General features: G+C 44.9%; 1 protein-coding gene across 2 annotated transcripts in view; it reads right to left on the minus strand.

Moving 5' to 3' along the window:
* si:dkey-103j14.5 (isoaspartyl peptidase/L-asparaginase) overlaps nt 1-21,087 on the minus strand; it is a 122,139-nt gene extending 101,052 nt beyond the window's left edge. Inside the window, exons 1-2 of one of the 2 annotated variants that reach the window (XM_042333482.1) lie at nt 21,018-21,087; nt 7,730-7,939 (exon numbers count right to left, since the gene is read on the minus strand). In XM_042333482.1, the coding sequence (XP_042189416.1) occupies nt 7,730-7,916 (187 nt within the window). In that variant the 5' untranslated portion in view covers nt 7,917-7,939; nt 21,018-21,087. Of the gene's footprint in view, nt 1-7,729; nt 7,940-10,313; nt 10,521-21,017 lie in introns of those variants that run through there. The other variant, XM_042333481.1, reaches the window with a different exon arrangement.
* Between the last annotated feature and the right edge of the window lie 3,779 nt (nt 21,088-24,866).

Genomic DNA, 24,866 nt, shown 5'->3' on the forward strand with positions numbered 1-24,866 from the left:
CTGCTGACATAAGCTATCACACTCACCATGTTCTCCTGATTCACCTTTTTTTGAAAACAATATATTTCCCGCTCCTCTCCTTACAGTGGCACAGACTGACAATGCCACAGGAGAGAGGGATGAAGAATAATGAATGGACAAACTCCGCTAGTGGACTGACTATGACTGAATGGACAAGTAGGATTTTTCCACTCTACGTTTTGTAAGCAAATAAATGTCAAATGCTACAAAGGAAATGCAAAGGTAGAAACTAAACAATGTTCAACAAGGGATCTCAGAGGCTGCTTCTAACAGATCACACTGAAGTTAAGAGTATGCATTGCCAGAGAGGCGGTAGGACGCATTCACTACTCCTACTGATAATAATCCTTGCATTTGACACAGCGCCTTATCGCATCGTTGAGATGTTGCAAAGTGCTTCGCAGAATATCTTGCAAAGCGGATTGACAGTATTTTGTGGGCAAAATGTGGCAGTCAATTGCGTAGAGCTACGTCCCACAAATAGTCGGGGATCGAGTGAAAATTATTGTTATTATTTTTGTTTTGTTTTTTTTGGAGGGATTGTTACCCCCGTAAAGCAATCTGCTACTTGGCTGACAACCATGCTCCTTACTTATTGCTAAGTAAACAACAAAAGCAACTTGCATTTATATAGCACCCCCTCACGCAGGATAGCGTCGGAGAGCGCTTGTCAGTGGCGGAGAATGACCCCAAACCGGGGGGGGGAGAGGTGGGTGACCGTAGGCACGGTTGAATCGGAAGGTCTTCAGGGGTGACCTGAAGACTCATGAGTAGCCAGGGCAGCGGGTTAAGGATGCAGCATTATGAAAAGAAGAGATCTGTGAGCCGACTGACTGATGATCCAGCAGCAGTTAGCATTGGAGACAGGTGTCATTAACAATGTGCAGATCTGCAATTCATGCCCGCAAACAACAGCTGATAGCATGAGAGAAGTGGTGATGATGCAGTCACTTGACAGGATGTCAATGAATGACATCGCCTGCAGATACTTTGGCTCCTTTCCCCTCAAAGCCACATTGGCAGTGGCGGTGTCTGGCAGTGGATGGCATGTTTGATTTTTGCCTCCAGGAGCTTAAGCAGTTCAGGCAAGGTCACTTGACTGAAAAGTCTCTTTCCTGGATCTTTAACGTGTTCAAAGTTAAATTAGCAATGTTGCCTGGAATTTCCACATTCTGGATGATCTTAAATTTTAAGACAAAATCATTTAACGAACAGATACTCACTTCACCTCACAGAGTAGGTGTATCAGTCGGGTGTCTGACACATGCAGAAACCCATCACCGTGCTTAAGAGTATCCAAACCAAGCTGAGAATTTCACGCATCCCACCTACACATGGAAATCCCAGAGGTAGATTGTTGGAATGGAAGACGAACACTCTCCCAATCCTCAATCCTTTCTTTTGCACCTCCATAATATCGTCCACCTCTGTCATTCCCTCTCACACCCTCCCACCCTGCCTAGACCCTTATTAATGCCTTCATCATATCCAGGTTTGATTATTCCAACCTCTGACTCGTCGCCAGACTCCCCATTTCCTCCCTACACAAACTGCAGCTTGCCTGCCCTTTTGTCATACCCCTGAGGCTGACTCTTTTTAAGATATTTGTCTAGTTCTCTCTTGAAAGCCGTTATGGATTCTGCCTCAACCACCGTCCCCGGCAGGGATTCCATATCCTAACCGCTCTGAGTGTGGAAAAAAATTCTCCTAACCTCGTCTGCTAACTATTTTAAATCGATGCCCTCTCGTTACTGACTCACGGACCAGTGGAAATAATTTCTCCCGTTTGACTTAACCAAAACCCCTCGTAATCTTAAAGACCCCTATCAGGTCATCCCTCAACCTTCTTTGTTCTGGTGAAAATAATCTCAGTTCTTTCAGTCTCCATTCATAGGCCAAAACACTCATCCCTTTATAATCCTAACAAATCTCCTCTGCATCCCCTTCATCACGTTGACGACTTTCCTAACATGGGCTGCACAATATTGGACACAAATGTCTAACTGTGGGCAAATCTCAGGAATTTCCATGTGTAGCTTGAGATGCATGGAACTCTCTGTCTGATTTGGATACTCTTAAGCATGAATGACCAAAAATATATATATATATATAGCTATATAACTTTCAATGAAACCAGGCAATTCCTGAATATATGGGAGGAAAGAATTTAATGGGAAATTGTTAAGGGCTGTTACGCCCCAGAGTTAACCTGGGTATTGAGGGTGTTACAATGTACTGTTGTACCAATGCTCCTATTAACAGCCCAGCAGAAAACACAGCTGGGAGCTCGCTCCGACTAACGCAAGGAGGAGCGGAAATATATTATGTCCACTGTTAAGTGGAAAGCTTGCTCTCAAGGTGGGACTAATTATAACAGTAACTGCATCACGCTCGTGACAGAAATGATGCCAGTTCAATTCCAATTATTCCAATTATTGCTCACTGTTACCAATTTTCCTTCCACTTAACTCTCACTGGAATCCATTCAGCTGATAGAGCGGACTCAGGCTCCAGTGCAGGATTGGGGGAGGGAGTGCCTTGTTTGTTAGAAGTGCTGTCATTCAGACGAGATGTTAAACCAAGGTCCCGTCAGCCCACACTGCTATTACTGCACAAAATACACAGTCAATCCACTTTACATTATATCCTGTGAAGCGCTTTGAGACGTCTCAACTATGTGATAAGGTGCTACATCAAATTCAAGGATTATTATTGTTACTAATACTAAACTATTACAATAACACAAACTGCATTTATATAGCCTTTTTCAAGTTGGGAACATGTCCTATTATATTCAGGTGCACATCAAAAATCCTGGGACAATGTTTGAAAAGGATTTACATTAAGATGAACCAAGGCAGTAGATCAAGAGGATGTAGATTTAGAGTTAAAAAGGGCAATTTCAGAACAGTTCTTTACCAGAGGGCAATGAACAACTAGAACACATTACTTAGAAAAACTGGTTAAGCAAATTTCCTACAGTTGAATGTGAACAAGACTGAGGCCCTCCTGATTGGCTCGCGCCAGCGCCTCAGCACCTCAGCTCTGGCAGCATCAACCCCCATGGTTGTACACTACAACTCACCAAGCCAGTCAGGAACCTCGGTGTCTTGTTCGACCCTCAACTGTCTTTTCTTCCCCACATTCAAGCCATGACCCGCTCTGCCTTCCCTCACCTTCGTAACATCTCCCGACTCTGCTACTACCTCACCCCTCAGGCCGCTGAAACTTGTTCATGTCTTCATCACCTCCAGGCTCGACTATGCAAACGCCCTGCTTGTCGGCCTTCCCAACTCCTCCCTCCACAGGCTGCAGACAATCCAGAACTCTGCAGCCCGTGTCCTCTCCTGCACCAAACTCTGTGACCCCATCTCCCCCACTCTCGCCCGACTCCATTGGCTCCCTATCCTTCAGAGGATCCAGTTCAAGATCCTGGTCCTCACCTACACAGCCCTCCATGGCCTCGCCTCACCCTACCTCTGCGACCTCCTAACCCCTTACCAACTCGCCCGTTCCCTAAGCTCAGCCACCTCTGGCCTTTTCCACGTCCCCCGACCCACCCGCCCCACCATTGGCAGGAGAACCTTCAGCCACTCCGCCCCCAATCTCTGGAAGTCCATCCCCCAGTCAGTCTGCCTCACCCCCTCCTTAGCCTCCTTCAAGTCCCGCCTCAAGACCCTCATCTTCGACCATGCCATCGGTCACCCCCCCCTTCCCCCTCCCTTTTCCCCTCCCTGATCCCAGCTCGGGTATGAAATGCTGTACTCAGCGCCTCCCGACGTGAAACTCCCTATACAAATGTAATTTTGTTGTTGTTGTTAAGGTCAAGACACTGGGACTCATTAGAAAACAACCAGCTTAATGGTGTGATGGGAGGATGGTAGGGTGGGTATTGTAGAAGACTGAGATCAGATGGGCCGAAGGGCATAAGAACATAAGAATATAAGAAATAGGAGGAGGAGTAAGCCATTTGGCCCCTCGAGCCTGGCCTGCCATTTAATAAGATCATGGCTGATCTACTACCTAATTCCATTTACGCGAACTATCCCCATATCCCTTAATCCCTTTAGTTTTTAAAAACCTTCTTCATCCAAACCTCAATTGTGATCTTCTGAGAAGTTTTTCCTAAAGTCTTGACCAATGGTACCCCAGATAAATTGATCACAGACGTCATAGCTGTTGGTGGGACCTTATGTGCACAAACTATCAGCTGTGTTTGCCTTAAAAAAACTGTCAGTATTCTTGACAGCAATTACCAGTGAAACGGGTTGAGATTTCTCAACGGTATAGTCTCCGTTAAGGCAAGAAGCACTATTTTTATCACGAGTAACCCAATTCCATATAAAACCCCCCAAAATGATGAATAATAAATACAAGCAACAATTTGTACTGAACATTAGAACCAGAGGACACAGCCTGTAATTGAAGGGGGGTGGGGGGGGGCAAATTCAAAACAAATCTCCGGAAGCACTACTTCAGTGAGCGAGTTGTAAATATGTGGAACAGGCTCCCTAGAGGGACGGTGGGAGCTGAACGTGTCAATTCTTTCAAGAACAAATTAGGTAGATTCAGGTTAGGAAATAATTTCTCGGGATACAGTATATAGTTTGGGACATGATGTGTGCATGTGACTGCCAGGATGGTGGAAGGCGAACTGGATGAACCTTGGTCTTGCTTTGGTCCAGCAATTCTTATGTACAAAGTTTAAAGCAAATCGGACTATTTGTACGGGGTGAGAGGTGGGAAGGGGGGGAAAAAAAGTACCACTACACTGCACATTAGAAAACTATACTCATTCCAAAATCAATACAGTTCAGCCTTCAGGTAAATTCATACATTTTGCATGGTCAGGGAATGGAAGTCGATCCATCTTGTCAAGAGCAGGGAACGCAGATGTATATCACATTTATGTATCTGCTGTCCATTTCTAAAGGTTTTTAATAATTCATTTCAATTGACTACCCAGCCAAAATTCTACAAAGCAATCAATAAAGTATTATACACTTTCAACAGACGAGTTTTGTACAGAGTATTTTCACACTCTATGTCGGGCAAGTGCTGCAAATGGTTATGAGATTTATCAGGCATTTCGCAGTCTCCTATCGAGTGCATTTCATTGACCTCAATGGGTTTTATGTACCTTTGAAACCCCCCCACACCACCACATTAATGGGTACAGATACCAAGGCGAATAAAAATCGAAAAACCAATATTGCTTTAAGTATTTTATCCAACTGCTTGACAAGCCAACTCAAAGCTCACCTCAAGGCTTGCCTTTTCTACCGTACATTCGGTCATTTCGCCACAAAATATGCAGTCACTGCACTTTACAATCTAGTCTTCGAAACGTCTCAATGACGTGATAAGGCGCTATATGAAAGTGCGGACATTTGTTACCACATTTGCCCACAAATAGACTTTACAGTAAATCCTGTGAAGTGCTTTGGGACAAATTAGTCAATGTTTTGTTCTGAGCTTCCAGTAACGAGTTGGCAGTCAGGATCAGTGGTGCTGAGTCATTATAGCTCAGTTTGCTATTGCTATTCAAAGACGAAAGCTCCATTTTACACTGCGGTGTCAGCCTGGCTCAGTTGGTAGCACTCTTAACTCTGAGTCGGACGTTTGTGAGTTTGAGCCCCCAGACTGATATGCTAATGCAGTGATGCGGGGGTGGAGGGGGTGGCAGCTACACTGTCAGGGGTGCCGTCCTTCTAGTGAGACTTTAAACTGAGCCTGTTCATGTATCACATAGAAATGTCTCAAAGCACTGCACAGAATTTTTACTATGAAGTGTAGTGACTGTACATTTGTGGGAAAACATGGCAGCCAATTTGTGCTTGGCAATGTGCCACAAACAGCCTCGAAGTTAATGACCAATTTTATGTGGGGATTGTTGACCAGGAGAGAGAAACTCCTTTCCCTTTTAAAACATTGCCACGGGATCTTTAACGTCCACCTGAACAGGCAAATGGGGACATTGGTTTGTCATCCCATTTGAAGCACAGCACCTCTGACAATGTAACAACCCCCAACACCACATAGTCAGCATAGGCTGTGAGTTCAAAGTCCCACCGTGGGGCTTGAACCCACAATTTTCTGACTCAGAAGCGAGAGTGCTACCAACCTAGCCAGGCTGACACCAGGCTGTTATTTAAAGCGGACCCAGGTTAAACAAATGCAGGCACATATTTCATATGACTGAAAACAATTATATGGGTAAATATAATGTCTCGCTCAGTTTTAATAAGGGTCATTCTAATATGGGATATGATCACGCGCAATGTGAACTGGATGGAGTTCATTATTCTACATTATAAACATATGAACTCATTTAAGGCTTCTACAGAGTTTTCATTAAGAATTTAATACCTTAACCTCCCCAAAGAATTTAAGCAATCCATTCTTTACAACAGCAATTTTGTAGTAATTATGGCTGAACTCAAGGTGATATCTCAAACATTTGATATACTGTAGTTTTGCAATTGAAAGCAATATTGTACCTTAGGTGATATATATATATTCCTCCCACTCACACCCTGGCCCTCCACGGTTTATTATTCACTTCATAACTTTATGTTGGTGATTTTAATCATATTCCTGCTGGAATTATCAGCATCCCTGTACAGCTCCCAATCCACCCCTTTTTCACCTTCCTCCCCCTTATTGCCTCTCTCTCCGAATTACTTAGAAAATAATTAAAATGACTAATTTTTGGGGGAGCCGGACATGTGATTATTGCCACCACACAGGCCACACGTGATTATTGCCACCACACAGGCCACACGTGATTATTGCCACCACACAGGCCACACGTGATTATTGCCACCACACAGGCCACACGTGATTATTGCCACCACACAGGCCATAAGATTTAAATTATTGCTCCTTGGTAAATAATATATTTACTGTAAAATTGAATACTGTGTATTTTATGGATGAACGTGGCAGCCAATTTGCACTCATCAATGTCGCACAAACAGCCATGAAGTGAATGACCAATTTTTATCTGAGGCAATGTTGGCCAGGACACCAGGAGAAACTCCCTCCTCTTTTGGAATAGTGCCACGGGAGCTTTAACATCTACCTGAGATGGGAGCTCAGTGTAAGGTGTCTTCCTCTACCCCAACGCTGCATTGGAGTGTCAGCATTGACTTTATGAGTTCCGAGTCCCAACGTGGAGTTAAATAGAGCAGGACATGGGACGGAATCCTATTACAGGGACATCGCTTTTAGTATTTAAGTTATTTGTAATGTTCAGAATTCAAGGATTTTCCCAGCAGATTGAATTCAAGACCCTGGATCTCACATTGAAATCCCCCCAACGTCTCGCCCCATCCTAACCTCTCTGACCTCATTCCAGCCACACCCTCTGCTCAGAAAATACCGGCCTGCTTCATGTTTCTCCACCCCCCCACCCTACCCCGACGTCAGCGAATGAGCTTACAGCTGTTCTGCCTCCGCTCTCCCACTGTTTATCCAACTTGGACCACTCCGGACTTTAAGGCTTTGGCTTGCGGGGTAACATACTCCCTGCCCCCAGTGACTAGGAGAGGTGCGAGAGTGTGTGTATGTGTGTGTGTGGTTGTGGAGGCTTCAACTGTGCTGCACTCACCAGTTTGAGAGAAGGAAACAGAAATGCATGATCTTTCTTATAATCAATACAAAATAACTCCATCCCGTCGTTGTTGTTGTTGTTGCGTTTTCATACCTGCGTCAAACACCGGATCATCCTCCAGGATCCTGACCGCAGCCTCCACAGCGTCCACGGCACTGGCCCCGCTCTCCAGGAGCGCAAAGCCCTCCCTTGCCGCTCGCTTCACCCCCGTCATGGACCCCTCCACCAGTCGCTCAGGGATGGCCCAGGCTCCCCCGTGAATAACGATAATAGGTTTCATGTCAAATGTTTGAAGGTGGAAACCTGTAAACAGATTGAAGGACATTTACTGTGACTGAAATGTATTCACGGGAAACATTTATAATAATTCTTGCATTTGATATACAACATCAAATATACACTTAACGCCAAGTCGCTTAACAATCCTGGTTTGACACCTGAGCTGGAGGTGGGAGCCGAATGGAGGAGAGGAGGGGATTATAGCACCTAAGATGTCAAAATGTCTCAGAAAGCTTCACCGGCTATCCTGTAAAGTGTAGTTAATCTGTATTTTGTAGATGAACACAGCAACGTTCCGCAAACAGGCATGATGTGGAATGACCAATTCTATCTGGGGGATTGTTGGCCAGGACACTGGGAAAACTGCCTTTTCCTCTCTTTTCAAATAGTGCCCTGGGATCCGTATCGTCCACATGAACAGACAGATGGGACCTGGTGTCGACCGAGCTCTGTGAGCTTAAATTGCTTGTTGTGGGGGTCGAACCCGCAATATTCTGACCCCGTGGAGAAAGTTCTACCAACTGAGCCAAGCTGACATCTGCTACATTTGGAGATAGCGCCAACTTCTCTACAGATAGAATCACACACAAAAAATAACAAGTGGAATCTCTGCTACAACACAAATCATGGCTGAATTGTTACAGGGACATGTAGCCTTTTTGTAGTCAAAATCGTAACAGCAAGGTCCCACAAACAGCCATGTGGTGAATCTCCAATTAATCTGGAGGATTCTTGGCAGGGCCCCAAGAGAAACTCCCTTCTCTTTTCGAATAGTGCAATGGGAACCTTTAATGTCTGATTGAACTGGCAGAACCTTGGTTTAATATCTCCTTTGAAGGACAGCGCCTGTCGACAGTGAAGCTCTCCACCCGTGCCCCACCGCAGTTTTGTGGGGTTCGAGCCAAGGCTAAAGTCAGTGCAAGTTGCACCCCTTGTAGAAGGGGAGTGAAAACTGTTGAATAGGGAAATGCAGGTCACTTAACTCTTTCAAAGCCCTCCATGGCCTAACTCTTACCTACCTCTGTGACCTGGTAACTTCTTACTCAACCTGTCCACTATCTCTGCTCATCAGGTTCTGGCCTGTTCCACATCCCTCCGCCCTGCCTGCCCCACCATCGGTGGTCAGGCCTTCAGCCTTTCTGTCCCACCCATTGGAACTCCATCCCACATTCCCTTCGCCTCACTCCTTCCCTTGCCTCCTTCGAGGACCGTCTCAAGACCCTTTTCTTCGAGCACACCTTCGGCCACTCTCCTACCTTCCCTGCCCTCTGCCCTCCCTGATCCCAACCCCCAGCTCATGTCCAAATCCCTGTCAAGCACCTTGGGACGTCCTCCTGATGTGAAAGGCACTATACACCTGTAACTTGCTTTTGTTCCTGGTAGTTAGAGCAAGATCAATGGAGGTTCGAGATTTGGGCAGATGTCAACTTTCATGTACCAGACCTGATGCGAGCAGAGAAAATCCCCAAGTAATAATATTATTGTTAATAATCCTTGCATTTGATAAACTGCCTTTCACATCACCAGGGGGTCTCAAAGCACTTCACAGGATTTACTGTAAAGAGTGACTGAGCATTTTTGTAGGTGAGCAACATAACTAGGCAAAGCTAAATTAAAACAATAATAATCCTTTCATTTGATATAGCGCCTTAGCCTTGCAAGGATTATTATGATTGTTTTAATTATTTTAGCTTTGCCTAGTTATGTGGAGTCCTGTAGCTTAGTGGTGAGAGCACTCACCTCTCAAGTGATTGGACTTGGGTTTGATTCCCAGTTAGGGTGAAACATTGGGCAGGTTTCCTTACTCCACACTCCTCTGTTCATCTAGCAGTTAGTAAGAACCTGGCTGTTAGTCGATTGGCAGATTGTTTTTCCGGGGGTAATAATCCCTTCACAAAATTAATTTAAGAGAATAGTAATTTGCCCCCTGAATCCACAACTGTTTGTGGGACACTGCTGTGTGCAATTGTCTGCTGCGTTTTGATCATAAAAGACACAATTCAATTTACAGTATATTCTGTGAAGCGCTTTGAGACATCTCAAAGTTTTGATAAGACTCTATAATCAAATGCAAGGATTATTATTATCGTGTAATTGAAATGTCTCAAAACACTTCACAGAATATACTGCAAAGCGGATTGACTGTAAATATTTATGGGTGAAACGTGACAGCCAATTGCGCACAGCAGTGTCCCGCAAACAGTCGTGGATTAAGTGACCAATTTATTTTAACATTCCGGTTACTAGTTACTGCTTGGTAAACAGAGGCATGTGTAGTAAGGAAAATTGCCAAGCGTTCTGCCCTGGCCGGGAATTAAACCCGGGTCCTCTCGCTTGCAAGGCGAGTGCTCTAACCATAGGATTCTAATATACAGTGTACAGCACAAGTGCTACTTACTGTTTGGTCTCAGGCGGCAAGTGGAGAGGAATTTTCCTCCCCCAGCTATAAAGGTGACTGTCAAACCTCACTGCACCACTCACTCCCACTGCAGCCTGCCAGGTCATGCACAATTCATCTTATTCTGTTGTAGGCAGCTCTTCTACCAAAGAAAGCTTTCTTTATTCTCTCGAGCACAGGACAAAGAGATAGAAGACAACTTGGCACTCAACAACAATTTGTGCTTAAAGAGCTCCTTTCAATGGAGGAGAACAACTCAAAGCACTTTACAGAGAAGGAGCGAGGGGCCAGGGAAGGGTGGGAGGTGCAAGCAGGAAATGGCCGAAGGTATTGCTTTTAAGGTGGTTTTGATAGCCGGGAGGGAGAGTGACAGGTGGCACGATTTAGGAAGAGCATTTCGGAAAGTGGGGCAAAGTGGTTGGCAGCTCACCGAGGGACGGTGAAGCAACGGCCGCGAAGCAGACTCCCCGAGTTGCAGAGACTCTCAAAACTCTAGTGTGTCAAGTGACTCCTTGAATAACTCACAGCAATTGAAACCATATCATAGCCCCCAAACCAGTTATAGTCCCACAATGCCTCTTTATATTTTGTGGTCTTCTTTCATTGGTTCCCATTTAGTTGCGAGTTTCCTCTTAAAGGGGTATCCAACAGGACGCGTCTCAATTACAATTATTACTGTACTACTGTACACTCTAGCTAGATGATATGTCACACAAATTACATGATAATAATCCTTGCATTTGATATAGTACCTTATCACGTCTTCGAGACGTCTCAAAGCGCTTCACAGAATATACTGTAAAGTGAGTTGCCTGTATATTTTGTGGGCGAAACATGGCACAGCAGTGTCCCCCAAACAGTTGTGGATGAGTACTAAATTATTATTTATTTTTTATTAAAGGATTATTATCCTCGGAAAAGCAATCCACCAATCGGCTAACAACCGGGTTCCTACTTACTGCTAGGTAAACAGAGACGTGTGGAGCAAGGAAACTTACCCAACTCTTCACCCTGCCTGAGAATCAAACCCAGGTCCTCTCGCTTGAGAAGCGAATGCTCTAACCACTAATAATAACAATTCATTTTACAGTTTATTCTGTGCAGTGCTTTGAGACGTCTCAAAGACGTGAAAAGCGCTACATCAAATGCAAGAATTATTATTATTATTCATATTATTCTTTCGGTGGATTTTTTTCAAGTGATTGGAATGTGAAGTGTCCTGCTGAGTAGGGTGGTGGAGGCAGAGTGCATCGTAGCTTTCAGGCGGGAAGTAGACAGGTATGTGAAAGAGAGGGCTTGAAGGAGTTTGGGGATAAGGCAGGTGTTGGGATTGAATTGATCTCCTTGCTCCTTGAGCCTGTGCAGGCTCGATGGGCCAAATGGCCTCCTTCTGCTCTGTAGACATCTATGTTTCACATTCTGGGGTCCCCCCCCAAGCCTTTGCTCTTGCCAACCTGCGCCTAATACTTTCCTGAATTAGGTCAGCAGGATGTGTCCCTCCAGGGAGAGAGTGCGCAGTCCATTCCCACAATCTGTCTCTGGAATTTCCATGTGTGGGTGAGATGCGTGGAATTCTCAGCTTGGTTTGGAGACTCTTAAGCACGGTGATGGGTTTCCGCATGTGTCGGACACCCGGCTGACCAAAAAAAAGGTCATTTCTCTATCTCCAGGGAGAAAAGCTCCAACGTGGCCAATTTCTATTGATAGCTGTATCCACTCATCCCTGGTAACATCCTTGTAAATCTATGTTACACTCGCTCCAGTGCTAAATATACCCCTTATAGCAAGGCATCTGAAAAGAAAAATACAAGAGAGAATGCAGAATATATAGGGGAATGGGACTGACAAGAAGCTTTTACAGAGAATCAGAGGAGTCAATGACCGAGGCAAGCCAAATTCCTTTCTTCTGTGCTGAAATATTCAATGATTCGGGTAAAATTTGCATTATATCTTAAGCATTCCTTAAATTAGCATTAATTAACTCTGAGGCTAATTTTGGGAATACTTAAAGAATAAGGTTACGCTCATGATTTCTAGTACATTTGCCAATCCAGTTAGTTTGCAGCGGTCATTGAACTGCACTGTGTAAATGGGGACACCGCAGAGTAAAAATAATGTCTTGCGCTGTCTCGTTTGCACACACTGTGACTGGAAATTATTTAACAGAACTTTGCTGAACAGTTGTGTCTCCTGTCCCACTACACAGTTGGTGTGTGTCTGACTGCTCGTGTGGACTATAAACCCCGGCATGGCCTGATTGGGCCGGGTGGCCTGTTTCTGTTATGTTCTACATTTGTTTAATTCTTTTTCAATGACTATTATAATTATATGAAAGCTGAATATGAAAGTCAGTGAGTGTCTGACTGTAGCTGCACAGTCAGTGAGTGTCTGACTGTACAGTGTTTGACTGTAGCTGCACAGTTAGTGTCTGACTATAGAGTGTCTGACTGTAGCTATACAGTTAGTGAGTGTGTGACTGTAGTATCTGACTGTAGAGGCTCTGACTAGGATGTCTAACTGTAGAGTGTCTGACTGTAGAGTATCTGGCTGTCGAGTTTCTGACTGTAGAGTGTCTGACTGTAGTGTCTGACTGTAGCTGCATAGTTAACGAGGGTCTGCCTATAGAGTGTCTGACTGTAGAGGGTCTGACGGTAGCTGCACAGTTGGTAAGTGTGTGACTGTAGCTGTACAGGGATTGACCCACATCCTGCCTCTGAGATGGAACCATGGAAACCCAGAGGACGGCTGAATTCTCGCCTGATTGCAGGCCCAAAGCCAATTCAATGTATTCTCAGCGCGGGGATTATTGTTAAGTAGATTTTCTTTTTTAAAAAAATATATTCAGGTCTAGAATCACGGAATGCCACAGTTCACTAACATTGGCGAAAATATAAGAAATGAATAAGGAAAATTGGGGGTCTCGTGCGGAGTACGAACACCAACATGGACTAGTTGGGCTGGATGGCCTATTTCTATGTTCACCTAATTGCTTTTCAATGGCTAATATAGTTATATTAATGCTAATATAGAGTGCAATGTGGCAATAAGATATCATATAATTAGAGTGCAGCGATAACTTGCATTTATGTAGCGGCCTTCATGTCGGGCAACGTCTTGGATCGAAGAGCTTGACACCAAGCTGGTTGGGGAGGGAGGGAGGGGATGACCGTAAGCACGGTCGAAGAGGAAGGTCTCCAGACGTGATCTCAAAATGGGGAAGTAGGCGGCAAGGCAGAGGGATTGAGGAAGTGGGTTCCAAAGTTTCAGGGCGTAGTGGCTGAAACCAAGGCCGCTGACAGTGGAGCAGAGTGGGGACCAGGGAGAAGCAGGATGCCGGAGCCAGCCGAGCAGAGGCGTCAGGAAGTGGAGCCAGGGCACGAAGCAAGTGCGAGGATCTTGAAGTCAATCTGTTCTGTAATGGGGAGCCAGTGGAGCCTGGTGAGGACTGGTGTCAGGCGAGTAATACACATTAAATATCCTATGGCACTTTCGGAAAGAAATAGGAATTTCTCCCAGTGTCCTGGCCAACAATTTTCCAAATAGAATTGGTCACTCACTCCATGGCTGTTTGGGGAGGGGTGGGGGGGAGGGGGTCATTGCTGTGGAAAAGTGGCTGCTACGTTCATCCACACCCCCCAAAAAATTATTATTTACTTGTATTGCCCTGGCTCTCATTTGTGTACTGCACGTGGCTCATATAAGAAGCATATCATTTTGTTAAGTAACGTATTTTTGATATATAAAATCAAAGCCATTTCTCAACACCTCAGTTCCACAAAAATCCCACCGCCCAAAAAAAACATCAGCCAACAGATTTTTTTCTCGGCCTCTTTCCCTAATTTGTGTGTGTGTGTGTATTGCAAGGCAGGGAAACCAGTGAACTACGCAGAGAGAAAGATAGAGAAGCAAAGGGAGGGTGGAAGTTCAGAGGAAGCAGTTTATTGCACCTATAATGACCGGCGAGGGCTATCAATTATTTTCATCTCAGACGGAAAAAGAAAGAAACCCAATGTATCCCATCTGAACTAAACCTTTCCCCTAACACACACTACAGGCAATTAAGTTTGTCACCCAGCATTGCAGATGGCGAGATTTATGATGCCTTATGCCAACCCGAAATCATTTATTAAGCTTTGGGGATGCCAATACATCTTGTGGAATAGCAATGTTTTGAACAGACCGCACCATTATATCGCAAATGCTCCACCGAACTGATTCTGTGCTTGCCAGCCCGCTGACCTCTCATTCCACTGATTGTCAGGTTTCTGGTATCTATTTGATCATTTCGAAAGCCCTCGTCCATACGAAAAGTGCCTTTGATATGCCACGGGCATATACTGCTCTACAGTACTGTACTCTTCGCCCTTAAATGTAAATAACTCGGGAAGAAAAATGTCTCGGGTGATGTGACAATCATCATCTAAATTGTGGACCTAATCAGTTATTAGTTATTGACTGGCTGTTGGATGTGAATAATAATAATAATCCTTGCATTTGTTATAACACTTTATCGTGTCATTGAGACGTCTCAAAACTGTTCACAAAATATACTGTAAAGTGAATTGACTGTATATTCTGTGGGCAAAACGTGGCTGCCAATTACGCACAGCAGTGTCCTATTGTGGACCGAGTTACCAATTTATTTATTTAGAAGGGAATATTATCCCGGAAGGCAATCCCCAATCGACTAAGAACCAAATTCCTTCTTACGTGTAGGTAAACAGAGGTCGTGTGGAGTAAGGAAATTTGTCTACGGTTACGCTCTGCCCAGGAATCGAACCCAGGTCCTCTCGTTTGCGAGGCGAGTGGTCTAACCGATACTCTATAGGACTCTACAACACCTCCCCTCTCTCTCCCACCTCCTTCATTTCAATGGTTTGGATCAAAGTCAGTCCAAAGCACTAAGTACAGCCAATTTTATCAGCACCCACAGAGGTAAGCCAGCATCCGCTGAAACTGCAATGTTGGCAATAACATTGGCAGCTCTGAATTCACTGTACCAATGTCAATGGCAGAGGTGGGTGAGATTCCACCCCCGCAGTCAACTAGGTGTCAGCCTGACTCAGTAGATAATATTCTCATCTCTGAGTCGAAAGGTTGTGGGATCCACAGGTCTTTGAACTCACAGCCTTGGTTCCATTGCTGTGCTGCATTGTTTGAGGTGCCATCCTTTGGGTAGATATTAAAGACCCCCTGTCATTACTCAAAAAGAGAAGGGAGTTTCTCCCTGTGTCCTGTCCCAAACCCCCCTTGATCATTCACTTCATGGCTGTTTGTAGGACATTTGTGTACAAATTAGCTGCCAGGTTCACCTATGAAGATACACAGTCACTACAATTTACAATAAAGATTTTGCATGAAGCTCTTTGAGATGTCTTCCTGATGTGGAATGCACCATGTCAAATGCAAATAACGATTATTATTTTACCTAATACCTGGAAACTGCGACATTTCTTAGCAGATTTGATGTGTGTTAATCAACACATTGAATGTTTTGAGAACAACAACAATTTGCTCGTATATAGCGCCCTCCACCCAGGGTAGTGTCTCACAACGCTTAACAGTGACGGAGCCTGACTCCGAGCCGGGAAAGTGGGGAGGTGGCTGTAAGCACGGTCGAAGAAGAAAGTTTTCAGGCAGGCCTTGAAAGACGGGAGAGAGTGGGACAAGGTGGAGGGATTGAAGGAGAGTGTTCCAGGATTTAGGGGCGTTGTGACTGAAAGCACGACCTCCGTTGGTGGGGCGGAGGGTGCGAGGAACAAGCAGGAGGCAGAGGAGCCGGGTGGTGGATTGGGGAGTGAGGAGGTCGGAGAGATAGTGAGGTGCCAGGGAGTGAACGGATTTGAACACGAGAAGCATTGAACTTTTCTCACATTTAAGGCCAACATGTGCCGTCAAAATTAAATGAGGTTAACTTTGTTAAACTACTGTATAGGGCATGGGAGGGCGAAGGGGTGGTCGTGGGGAAGTGGCAGTGAGGTTCATAGCTCTAGCAGAACGTGCCGAGTGTACAATCGCAGCGCAGGGCAGGAAAGCTGAAATTCAGCCGGAGGCAGTGTGATGTGGGATGTCAGATCCTGATGGTATGGACCCAGGAGATGCCCTGACATTCAACTGACAACTTCATATGTGTTGGCCTTAAATGAGGCCCTCGCCTCACATTTGCACTTACTGTAATTAGATCCTCACTGACTATTTTACCTCCCTCAGCTAATTGTGATAGACAGTAGCGGAACACTTCTCTCTGTGTTTTTTTAAAGTACTTAAACTGGTCACTCGATCCACGACTGTTTGTGGGGATGCTGCTGTGCGCAATTGGCTGCCACTTTTCGCCCACAAAATATACAGTCAATTCACTTTACAGTATATTCCTGTGAAGCGCTTTGAGACGTTTCTATGATGTGACAAAGTGCGCATCAAATGCAAACATTATTATTATTACTGTAAGGTGTGGTTTTGAGCCCCACATTGGGAACTTTGAGCTCAGTCTAGGCACACACTCTCAACCAGTCACCTAGATGTCAGATATTTTAGTGGGAGAAGCCAGACAGTCTGAAAAATTACGTAAATAGTCCTAAAACTATAACAAGGTGGACATTAATGATCCCATGACCAATATTTGATTCATTTTACAGTATATCCTGTGAAGCACTTTGAGACGTCTCGACGATGTGAAAGACGCCACATCAAATTCAAGGATTATTATTTATTTTTATAACCCCTCCACCAGTCCAGCTTTTCTTAATCTGTCCATTTTTCCTCATGAATGTTACTGAAGCATCCTTATCAAACTGTATCTGTGCAGAAAATCACCCATGAGCTGCAGGAAGCCATTCAGCTGATTGGACTCAAGCGAAAGAACACTATTTTTTGATTAAAAATACCTTTTTTAATATTAGCAAGGGTTCCTTTAATCAAATAGCACCGAGTGCATTAAATTACTGTATTATTGTGCCAGGGGCAGGAAGGGAGTTAGTTGGTTGCGTTGTAATAACTGATTTAAAGGACCATAAAATTGTGTTTTATTCCCTCTCCCTACAGCCCCACCACCACCATCGCTGTCTTCTAAAACTGATCTTTTGAGGTCAGACTGTCATGATGAACGAGTTTGTCAGCAGAATTCTCCTATGTGTGCGCATGTGTGTGTGTTTTCCTCTATTTCTTACTCTCTTCCTCTTCTGTTTTCAACCCGTCAGCTGTAAACTCCTGGCCTTCACTACTGGTATTTAAAGCTGTGCTTCTGAACATTTGGCCAAACTTATAATTTATTATTAGAGCCGTTCCCCCCCCTACACTGTCATAATGTTCTAATGCCCGGACAGGACATTGGACTCCCTTGATGCTGTGATGAGGAGACACTCGGGTGAGTATTCTGGAAGGATGAGATCAGATGTGAGCTTTATTTCCCAGATTTAGTTATAGTAAATAATCCTTACATTCGGTATAGTAACTTTCAGGTCAGGAGGACGTCTCAAAGCAGTTTAGACTAATGAGCTCCAAGTCATAATGTGCAGATTGAACTCAAATTTTCTGACTCAGAGGTGTGAGTGCTACCAACTGAGCCAGGCTGACATATTTAAGAACAAGCTCACGCCAGCTTCCCAATAGCCAAAGTGATGGTCAGAAATATTTTCATCAGGAGTGGGAAAAAACAGTCAAAGGTGGTGGGGAGCGAGGAGGTAAGCGGGGTCTTCCTGGAGCTGTGCTGGCTCCCAAAGGTGACATGCTTGGCAATAGAATATCGAAATTGAATCACTCTGATGTGGCGCTGATGGAAGTCAGTTAACTTTGCAGTACCCCAGGGCACTGCTGATGATAACCCAGCCAGCCTGGCAAACTGGCAGGACTTGAAAAGCAGACCAATCACTGGGGACAGGAATTTTTCCCAATTCCCACCCCTGGATGTTTGTGGGACACCGCACTGCTGTGAGGAAGCCGGCTGTCTACAAATACATAGTGATTCTATTTTACAGTAAATCCTGTGAAGCACTTTGAGACTTTTTGACGACGTGTCAAGGCGTTACATCAAATGCAAGGATTATTATTTATTATTGTTCTCTTACACTACAGTGGTCTTCAGGCCCCAAAAAAAGGTGAAATCTGGGGGTCTCTGAACTGGTGCAAGCATCACCATTTGTTGCACTTAAACGAAAGTGGAGTCTTGTAGCGTAGTGGTTAGCATGCTCAGCTCGCAAGCGAGAGGTCCCGGGTTTGTTTCCCTTGCGGGACAAAACCTTAGGCAAGTTTTGTTACTCCACCTGCCTCTGCTTACTTAGCAGTAAATATCAAGCACTCTGGGACGCTACTTTGCGTGAGGGGTGCTATATAAATGCAAGTTGTTGCTGTAGCAGTAAATAGGAACCTGGTTGTTAGTCCATTGGCAGATCACTTTCCAGATATGGTTTCTGAAACACTTTGAGATGTCTCAACAACATGATAAGGCGCTGTATCAAATGTAGCGATTATTATCTATACTAATAAAGATGAAATGTCTGTGTGTCTGTCCGCCAAGAACGCAATAACCAATTGACGTAGAGGCATGATTTATACCTTATCGGAAAGGACTTGCATGGGAGAGGGTGATGTGTACATTTGTTTTTGGGGATCTCCTATCATTGATGAGCTAATTAAAAAATATGTTAAAAAATGCTTTAATTAAGCCCCCCAATATTCTACAACAAAGCAGCGTTAGAGGTCACACACCCTTCTAGAGAGATACATGCATACTAACAAAGCAAAACGTTTGTCTGTGTCTATCTACTGATTGAGGTAAAGACATGATTTACACCTCATTGGAAAGATCTTGCAAGGGGGAGTGTCATGGGCATATTGTTTTTCGGGGATCTCCTATTGTAACGTAAACAAGCTCCTCACACATGTATGGACTCCAACATGGAGTCCTCCCAACTAGGAGGCCTCCCACAAGAGTCCTCCCACAAGGATATTTAACAAGTCCAAAAGCACATTTTCTTAATCTTAAGGGATAAAGATGTCTAAGAAGCAAAGATCAAGCCTTTCAAGGACAAATAAAAATGCCAGGTGAAAGAGAGAAAGCCGATTAAATAAAACTGGTTGCAAGAGTAACTGCCCAGTCTTAACAGGAAATTTTAAGGAGTGTGAGTTGCCTTTGACACATGTCTGAAATGTGGTAACAAGTTCAAGAATGACAGAGAATAAAAAAGGCACAGAAAATGGCAGATACCCAGGAGATCGGTCGGTCAGTCAGTCAGTACCTCAAAGAGAAAGATAGGTCAGCGTTCCAGTGAGTGAACCCAGTAAAGAGCCACTGAAGGTTTCACCCAAAAATAATTTCTCCTGCAGCTGCTTCTCCTCTTGCCGTGCATTTCTAATCGTAGCAATGCAAAGCACAACAGGAGCCCATTCAAAACACTTTTAGCATGTTTGTTCCTCCAGGGACAGAATGCATTTTGCATTCCAGGCACCGCAAAATTTCCATGTATAGCTGGCACCCATTAATACCCCAACACACACTCTGGGTCCCCAAGCCTTGGCTCTTGCCAACCTGCGCCTAATACTTGCCAGAATTAGGTAAGCAGGATGTGTCCCTCCAGGGAGAGAGTGCGCATTACATTACCACAATCTATCTCTGGGATTTCCATGTGTAGGTGGGATTCAGGGAATTCTCAGATTGGTTTGGATACTCTTAAGCACGGTGATGGACTTCTACGTATCGGACGCCCGGCTGACCAAAAAGAAACCCAGAGAAAGCAATATGAAAAAAGCAAGTCTACAAAGATCACAATTCTTTCCATAGGCGTGACAGAGAGATCTCTCAGCCAAAAGTTAATTTTGTACCAAAGGGGCAGTCCAACGGTTTGAAACTCCAGGGCCAATCGTTTGATTGTAAAGAGCACTCCCTCCTCAACAAATAAACCACCAAAAGTAAAAATTAAGCAAGAAAAATAACTTAGAAGCCTTCATTCTGCAACGTTCTGTGACAACACTTTCCGCTTCAAAGCTCAAAGCAATAGGGTTTGACATGATCAGCCTACTTCATATCACCCGCCTGAGCCAACAACAATAACAGCTACTATACACATTTATACAACAACTTGCATTTATGTAGTGCTCCTCACCCAGGGTAGCGTCCCAGAGCACTTAAATTGGTGGGTGGGCTTTCAACTCTTCTGCAGCTGTTCTCTGCAACTCCATTCCAGAGTCCCTCTGCCTCATTCCCTTCCCTTTCCACTGTTAAACTTGCTTTAAGACCTATTTTATCAATTGCGCTTTCAGTCATTCTTCCCCCCTTTTCCCCTCCTCAGCTCCTTCTTTTCCTCCCAGCTCAGGTTCCCAGTCAGCTGTTCCCATTCGTGCTTTCTCACTCTCTCTTTTATTCTCTCACTCTCGTCCTCTCACTCTCTCTCTATTCTCTCAGACTTGTGTTTTCTCTCGCTCATTCTCTCTCTATTGCTCTCACTCTCTCGCTCTCTCACTCTCTCATTCACTCTGTGGTCTTTGTACTTTGCTGGGTTTCAAAAATTGCTTTTGGATGTTTGCCAGTTGTGCAAATTAGACTCGAAAACCAAAGCCTCAACTTGTGCTCCCATCTCTGTTTGCGAATCACAGGAATTCACTCACCTAGAAAATACGCAGTCACTAGACTTCACAGTAAATCCTGTGAAATGCATTAAGCACAACATCAAACACAAGGATCATTAATCTAATTTCTATTATTGTACTTACTATTGGAGTTGCCTGGGGAGCAGTAGATGAACAGCAGGGGCCTGTGGCTCTTGGAGCAAGATTATTCAACGTGTTCACGTTACTCTCAAGGTCACTACCTGTTTGTACATTCACGGCTATGCAAATGAGAATTGGACCTCCCAATCTCGGGAAATTATTGACAGAGCCCTATAGCAGGAAGGAGCTTGGTGCCTGTGAAACAGTATACCAGCGAGTCTGAGACTGTAAGAGAAGAGGAGATGTAATTGCCAAAACGATTAACACACTAGTTTTAAGTTTGGAATCACCCTCACCATTCCGACAAAAATCAACACAATGATTAGTAATGACAATGTCACCCCTCCCATTTCTCCTTCCCACAGCCCTCCCCCACCTCCATCCATAGACTTGCAATGTCCTTAAAACCATTAAAAGAGAGGTGTTAAAATGTACCTTTTTTTTCAGAAAACGCTTATATAAAGCAAGTGATTTCCTTCTCTTACAATCCCACGGAGGTTTACAAGCAGCAGCACTAATTTGGTGAAACCAAAGGGTAACAGAAGCTTGACAGGCTTGACAGTTGATTATCGAATGCACGACTAGTGGGCAAACTTTAACATGTTGCTGAGATTTACTATAAACCATTTTGTGCCCCCTGTGGGAATAGCAATCTTCGAGCTTTTATACCCTCAGTTCATTGTTTGCAAAGAAAAATACTGTACCACAAAGAGCTATTAGAATAAATCACTGGACCGCACAAAATCTGTCTCCCTCCCTTCCCCCATCCCCGACTCATTTGGTAGCTTGGCACAGCCTGTGTGAATGAACCCTTTATGATTCCATTTTGCTCACTCACTCCTAATGTGCAAAGAGTATGTGGTGGAAAACTGCCCACGGTGTGTAACTCTGTGCTGTACGCTGTTAAGTAAAGTGTTTAATTATAATAATAATAATTGCATTTGTTACAGTGGCTTTCACTATAAATCGAAAGGATGTTCCTCAGCATTTCACATGATTTACTCTGATGTAGAGTGACTGTGTTTATGGGCAGACACGACAGCCAATTTTTTGCACACAGGAACATCCCACAAATGGCCATGGAGTGAATGACCAATTTTATCTGGGGGATTGTTAGCCAGGACACCGGGAGAGAGAAACTCCCTTCTCTTTTCGAGCAATACCGCAGGATCTTTAATGGAAGTTTCCACAATTTTGCACAATCTGCATTTAAAGGTAAAGTTGTTTTATAGCTCGGACTAGGTCAATTTTGATCTGAGATCCAGTAAACAGGTAATAAAATTAATACTGCTTACATTGATATAGCACTGTTCACGTCAGGAGGACATCTCAATGTGTTTCACAGTAGATATTGTAAAGTGTATAGGCTTTAAAGATGGAAACTCATGACAGGCAGATGTAACATGCAAACTGGAGTCAACTGCAGAAATGCTTGCACCATCTGTTTTTGACCAGTGCCGACATGTATCTGCACTGCCTCAGTCACAGCTATTGGATGTGCTTCAGGTATAATCAAACTATCTAACACATACATAATGGACCAGCTGTGTCTCATACGCTTCCGGTATGTGTGAGAGAGTAAGTTAGACACACAGGCAATTTGAGAGCCTGGAGTGCATTACTAACTCCCATTGCTAGTAATCCAACATCCAAATATTCTATCATTGTCAGCCTGACTCAACTGGTAGCATTCTTGCCCCTGGGTCAGAGTTACAGTGCTCCAAGGCACTATCCATCAAGACGAGCACTTTATAAGTGTGGAGTACTGTAGCATTGTGGTTAGAGCACTCGCCTCGCAAGCGAAAACTTGGGACCCGGGTTCAATTCCCGGTCGGGCAAACCTTACTCCGCATGCCTCTGTTTACCCAGCAGTAAGTGGGAACTCGGTTATTAGTTGATTGGTGGTAATAATCACTTTAAAACAAAATTGGGTCATGCAATCCACAACTGTTTATGGGACACTGCTGTGCGCAATTTGCTGCCACATTTCACCCACAAAATATGTCAAGGCTTGAGCCGTCCTTAAATTGAGATGTTAAACCAAGTCCCCTTCTGGCTGCCCATGTTAAAGATACAGTAGCACAACTTGAAAAGAGAACAAAGTTTCTCCCGGTGTCCTGGCCAACAATGCCCCAGATAAAATTGGTTATTGGTTATAAAATTACTGTGAAGCACACCATTAACCTGTCCCTCTCCTCTGGTTCTGTTCCCATTCCCCTCAAAACTGCCACCATCACTCCCACATTGAAAAAACCCTCCCTTGATGCGTCCTAGCTATCAATCTACCGGCCCATTTCCAACCTCCCCTTCCTGTCCAAGGTTATAATAAGAATAAAATAATAAAATAAAATAAGGTTCTCGAAAGAGTCGTCGCCTCCCAGCTGCGCTCTTTCCTCTCCACCCATTCACTATTTGAACCCCTCCAATCGGGTTTCCGTGCTGCCCATAGCACGGAAACCGCCCTGGTCAAGGTCACTAATGAGTCCAGTGGAGTCCTGTAGCTCAGTGGTTAGACCACTCGCTTTGCAAGTGAGAGACCTGAGTTCAATTCCAGGCAGAGGGCGAAACCTTGGGCAAGTTTCCTTACTCCACACAGAGCCTAATAATAATCCCTCCAAAAAACAAAACAATAATAAATTGGTTACTTTCAATCCATGACTGTTTGTGGGACATTGCTGTGTGCAATTTTGAGCCACGTTTCGCCCACAAAATATACAGTCAATTCACTTTACAGTATATTCTGTGAAGCGCTTTGGGACGACAAGAAGAAGTGAAAAGCGCTATATCAAATGCAAGGATTATTATTATTATTATAATGACATCTTGACCATCTGCGACCAGGGCTCCCTTTGCCTCCTCGTGCTCCTCGACCTATCGGCCGCATTCGATATGGTCGACTACTCTATCCTCCTCCACCGCTTGTCCTCCCACCTCAACCTTCAAGGCACTGTCCTTGAGTGGTTTAGGTCCTACCTCTCCCACCGTCTTCATTTTGTCTCTGCAAACAGCTTTTCCTCCAGCCCCCGCACTGTCTCGTGCAGTGTCCCTCAGGGCTCTGTCCTCGGTCCCCTCCTCTTCATCCTCTATATGCTCCCCCTTGGTGACATCATCCACAGACATGGGGTTAACTTCCACATGTATGCGGATGACATCCAACTCTACCTTTCCTCTTCTACCCTCAACTCCACGACCACCGATGTCCTGACAGCTGCCTGTCCGACATCGAGTCTTGGACAAGAGACAACTTTCTTCAGCTCAATGTGCGCAAAACTGAGGCCCTCCTGATTGGTTCGCGTCAGCGCCTCCGCACCTCAGGCGCTGACAGCATCAGCATCCAAGGCTGCACTCTCCACCTCTCAAAGCCAGTCAGGAACCTCGGGGTTCTGTTCGACCCTGAGCTGTCCTTTCTTCCCCACATCCCCGCCACAACTGGCACTGCCTTCCACCACCTCCAGAACATCGCCAGACTATGGCACTACCTCACCCCTCACGCTGCTGAAACTCTGGTCCACGCCTTTATCACATCAAGGCTGGACTATGGGAACTCTCTCCTCATCAGCCTTCCCGCCACCTCCCTCCACAAACTGCAGGTCATTCAGAACTCTGCAGCTCCGTGTACTGTCCCGCACCAGGCTTCGGGACCACATCACTCCCACCCTCGCTCGCCTCCACTGGCTCTCCATCCCCCAGAGGATCAAATTCAAGATCCTCACCCTCACCTACAAGGCCATTCACGGCCTCGCTCCCTCCTACCTCTCCGACCTACTATCACCCTACTTACCTGCCCGTACCCTCCGTTCCTCTGGCTCCGGTCTGCTCCACATCCCCCGCCCCAACCGCCCTACCATCGGT

Source organism: Callorhinchus milii, unplaced genomic scaffold (assembly GCF_018977255.1).
Source record: "Callorhinchus milii isolate IMCB2004 unplaced genomic scaffold, IMCB_Cmil_1.0 Scaffold3, whole genome shotgun sequence".
In the NCBI taxonomy this organism is placed as follows: Eukaryota; Metazoa; Chordata; class Chondrichthyes; order Chimaeriformes; family Callorhinchidae; genus Callorhinchus; species Callorhinchus milii.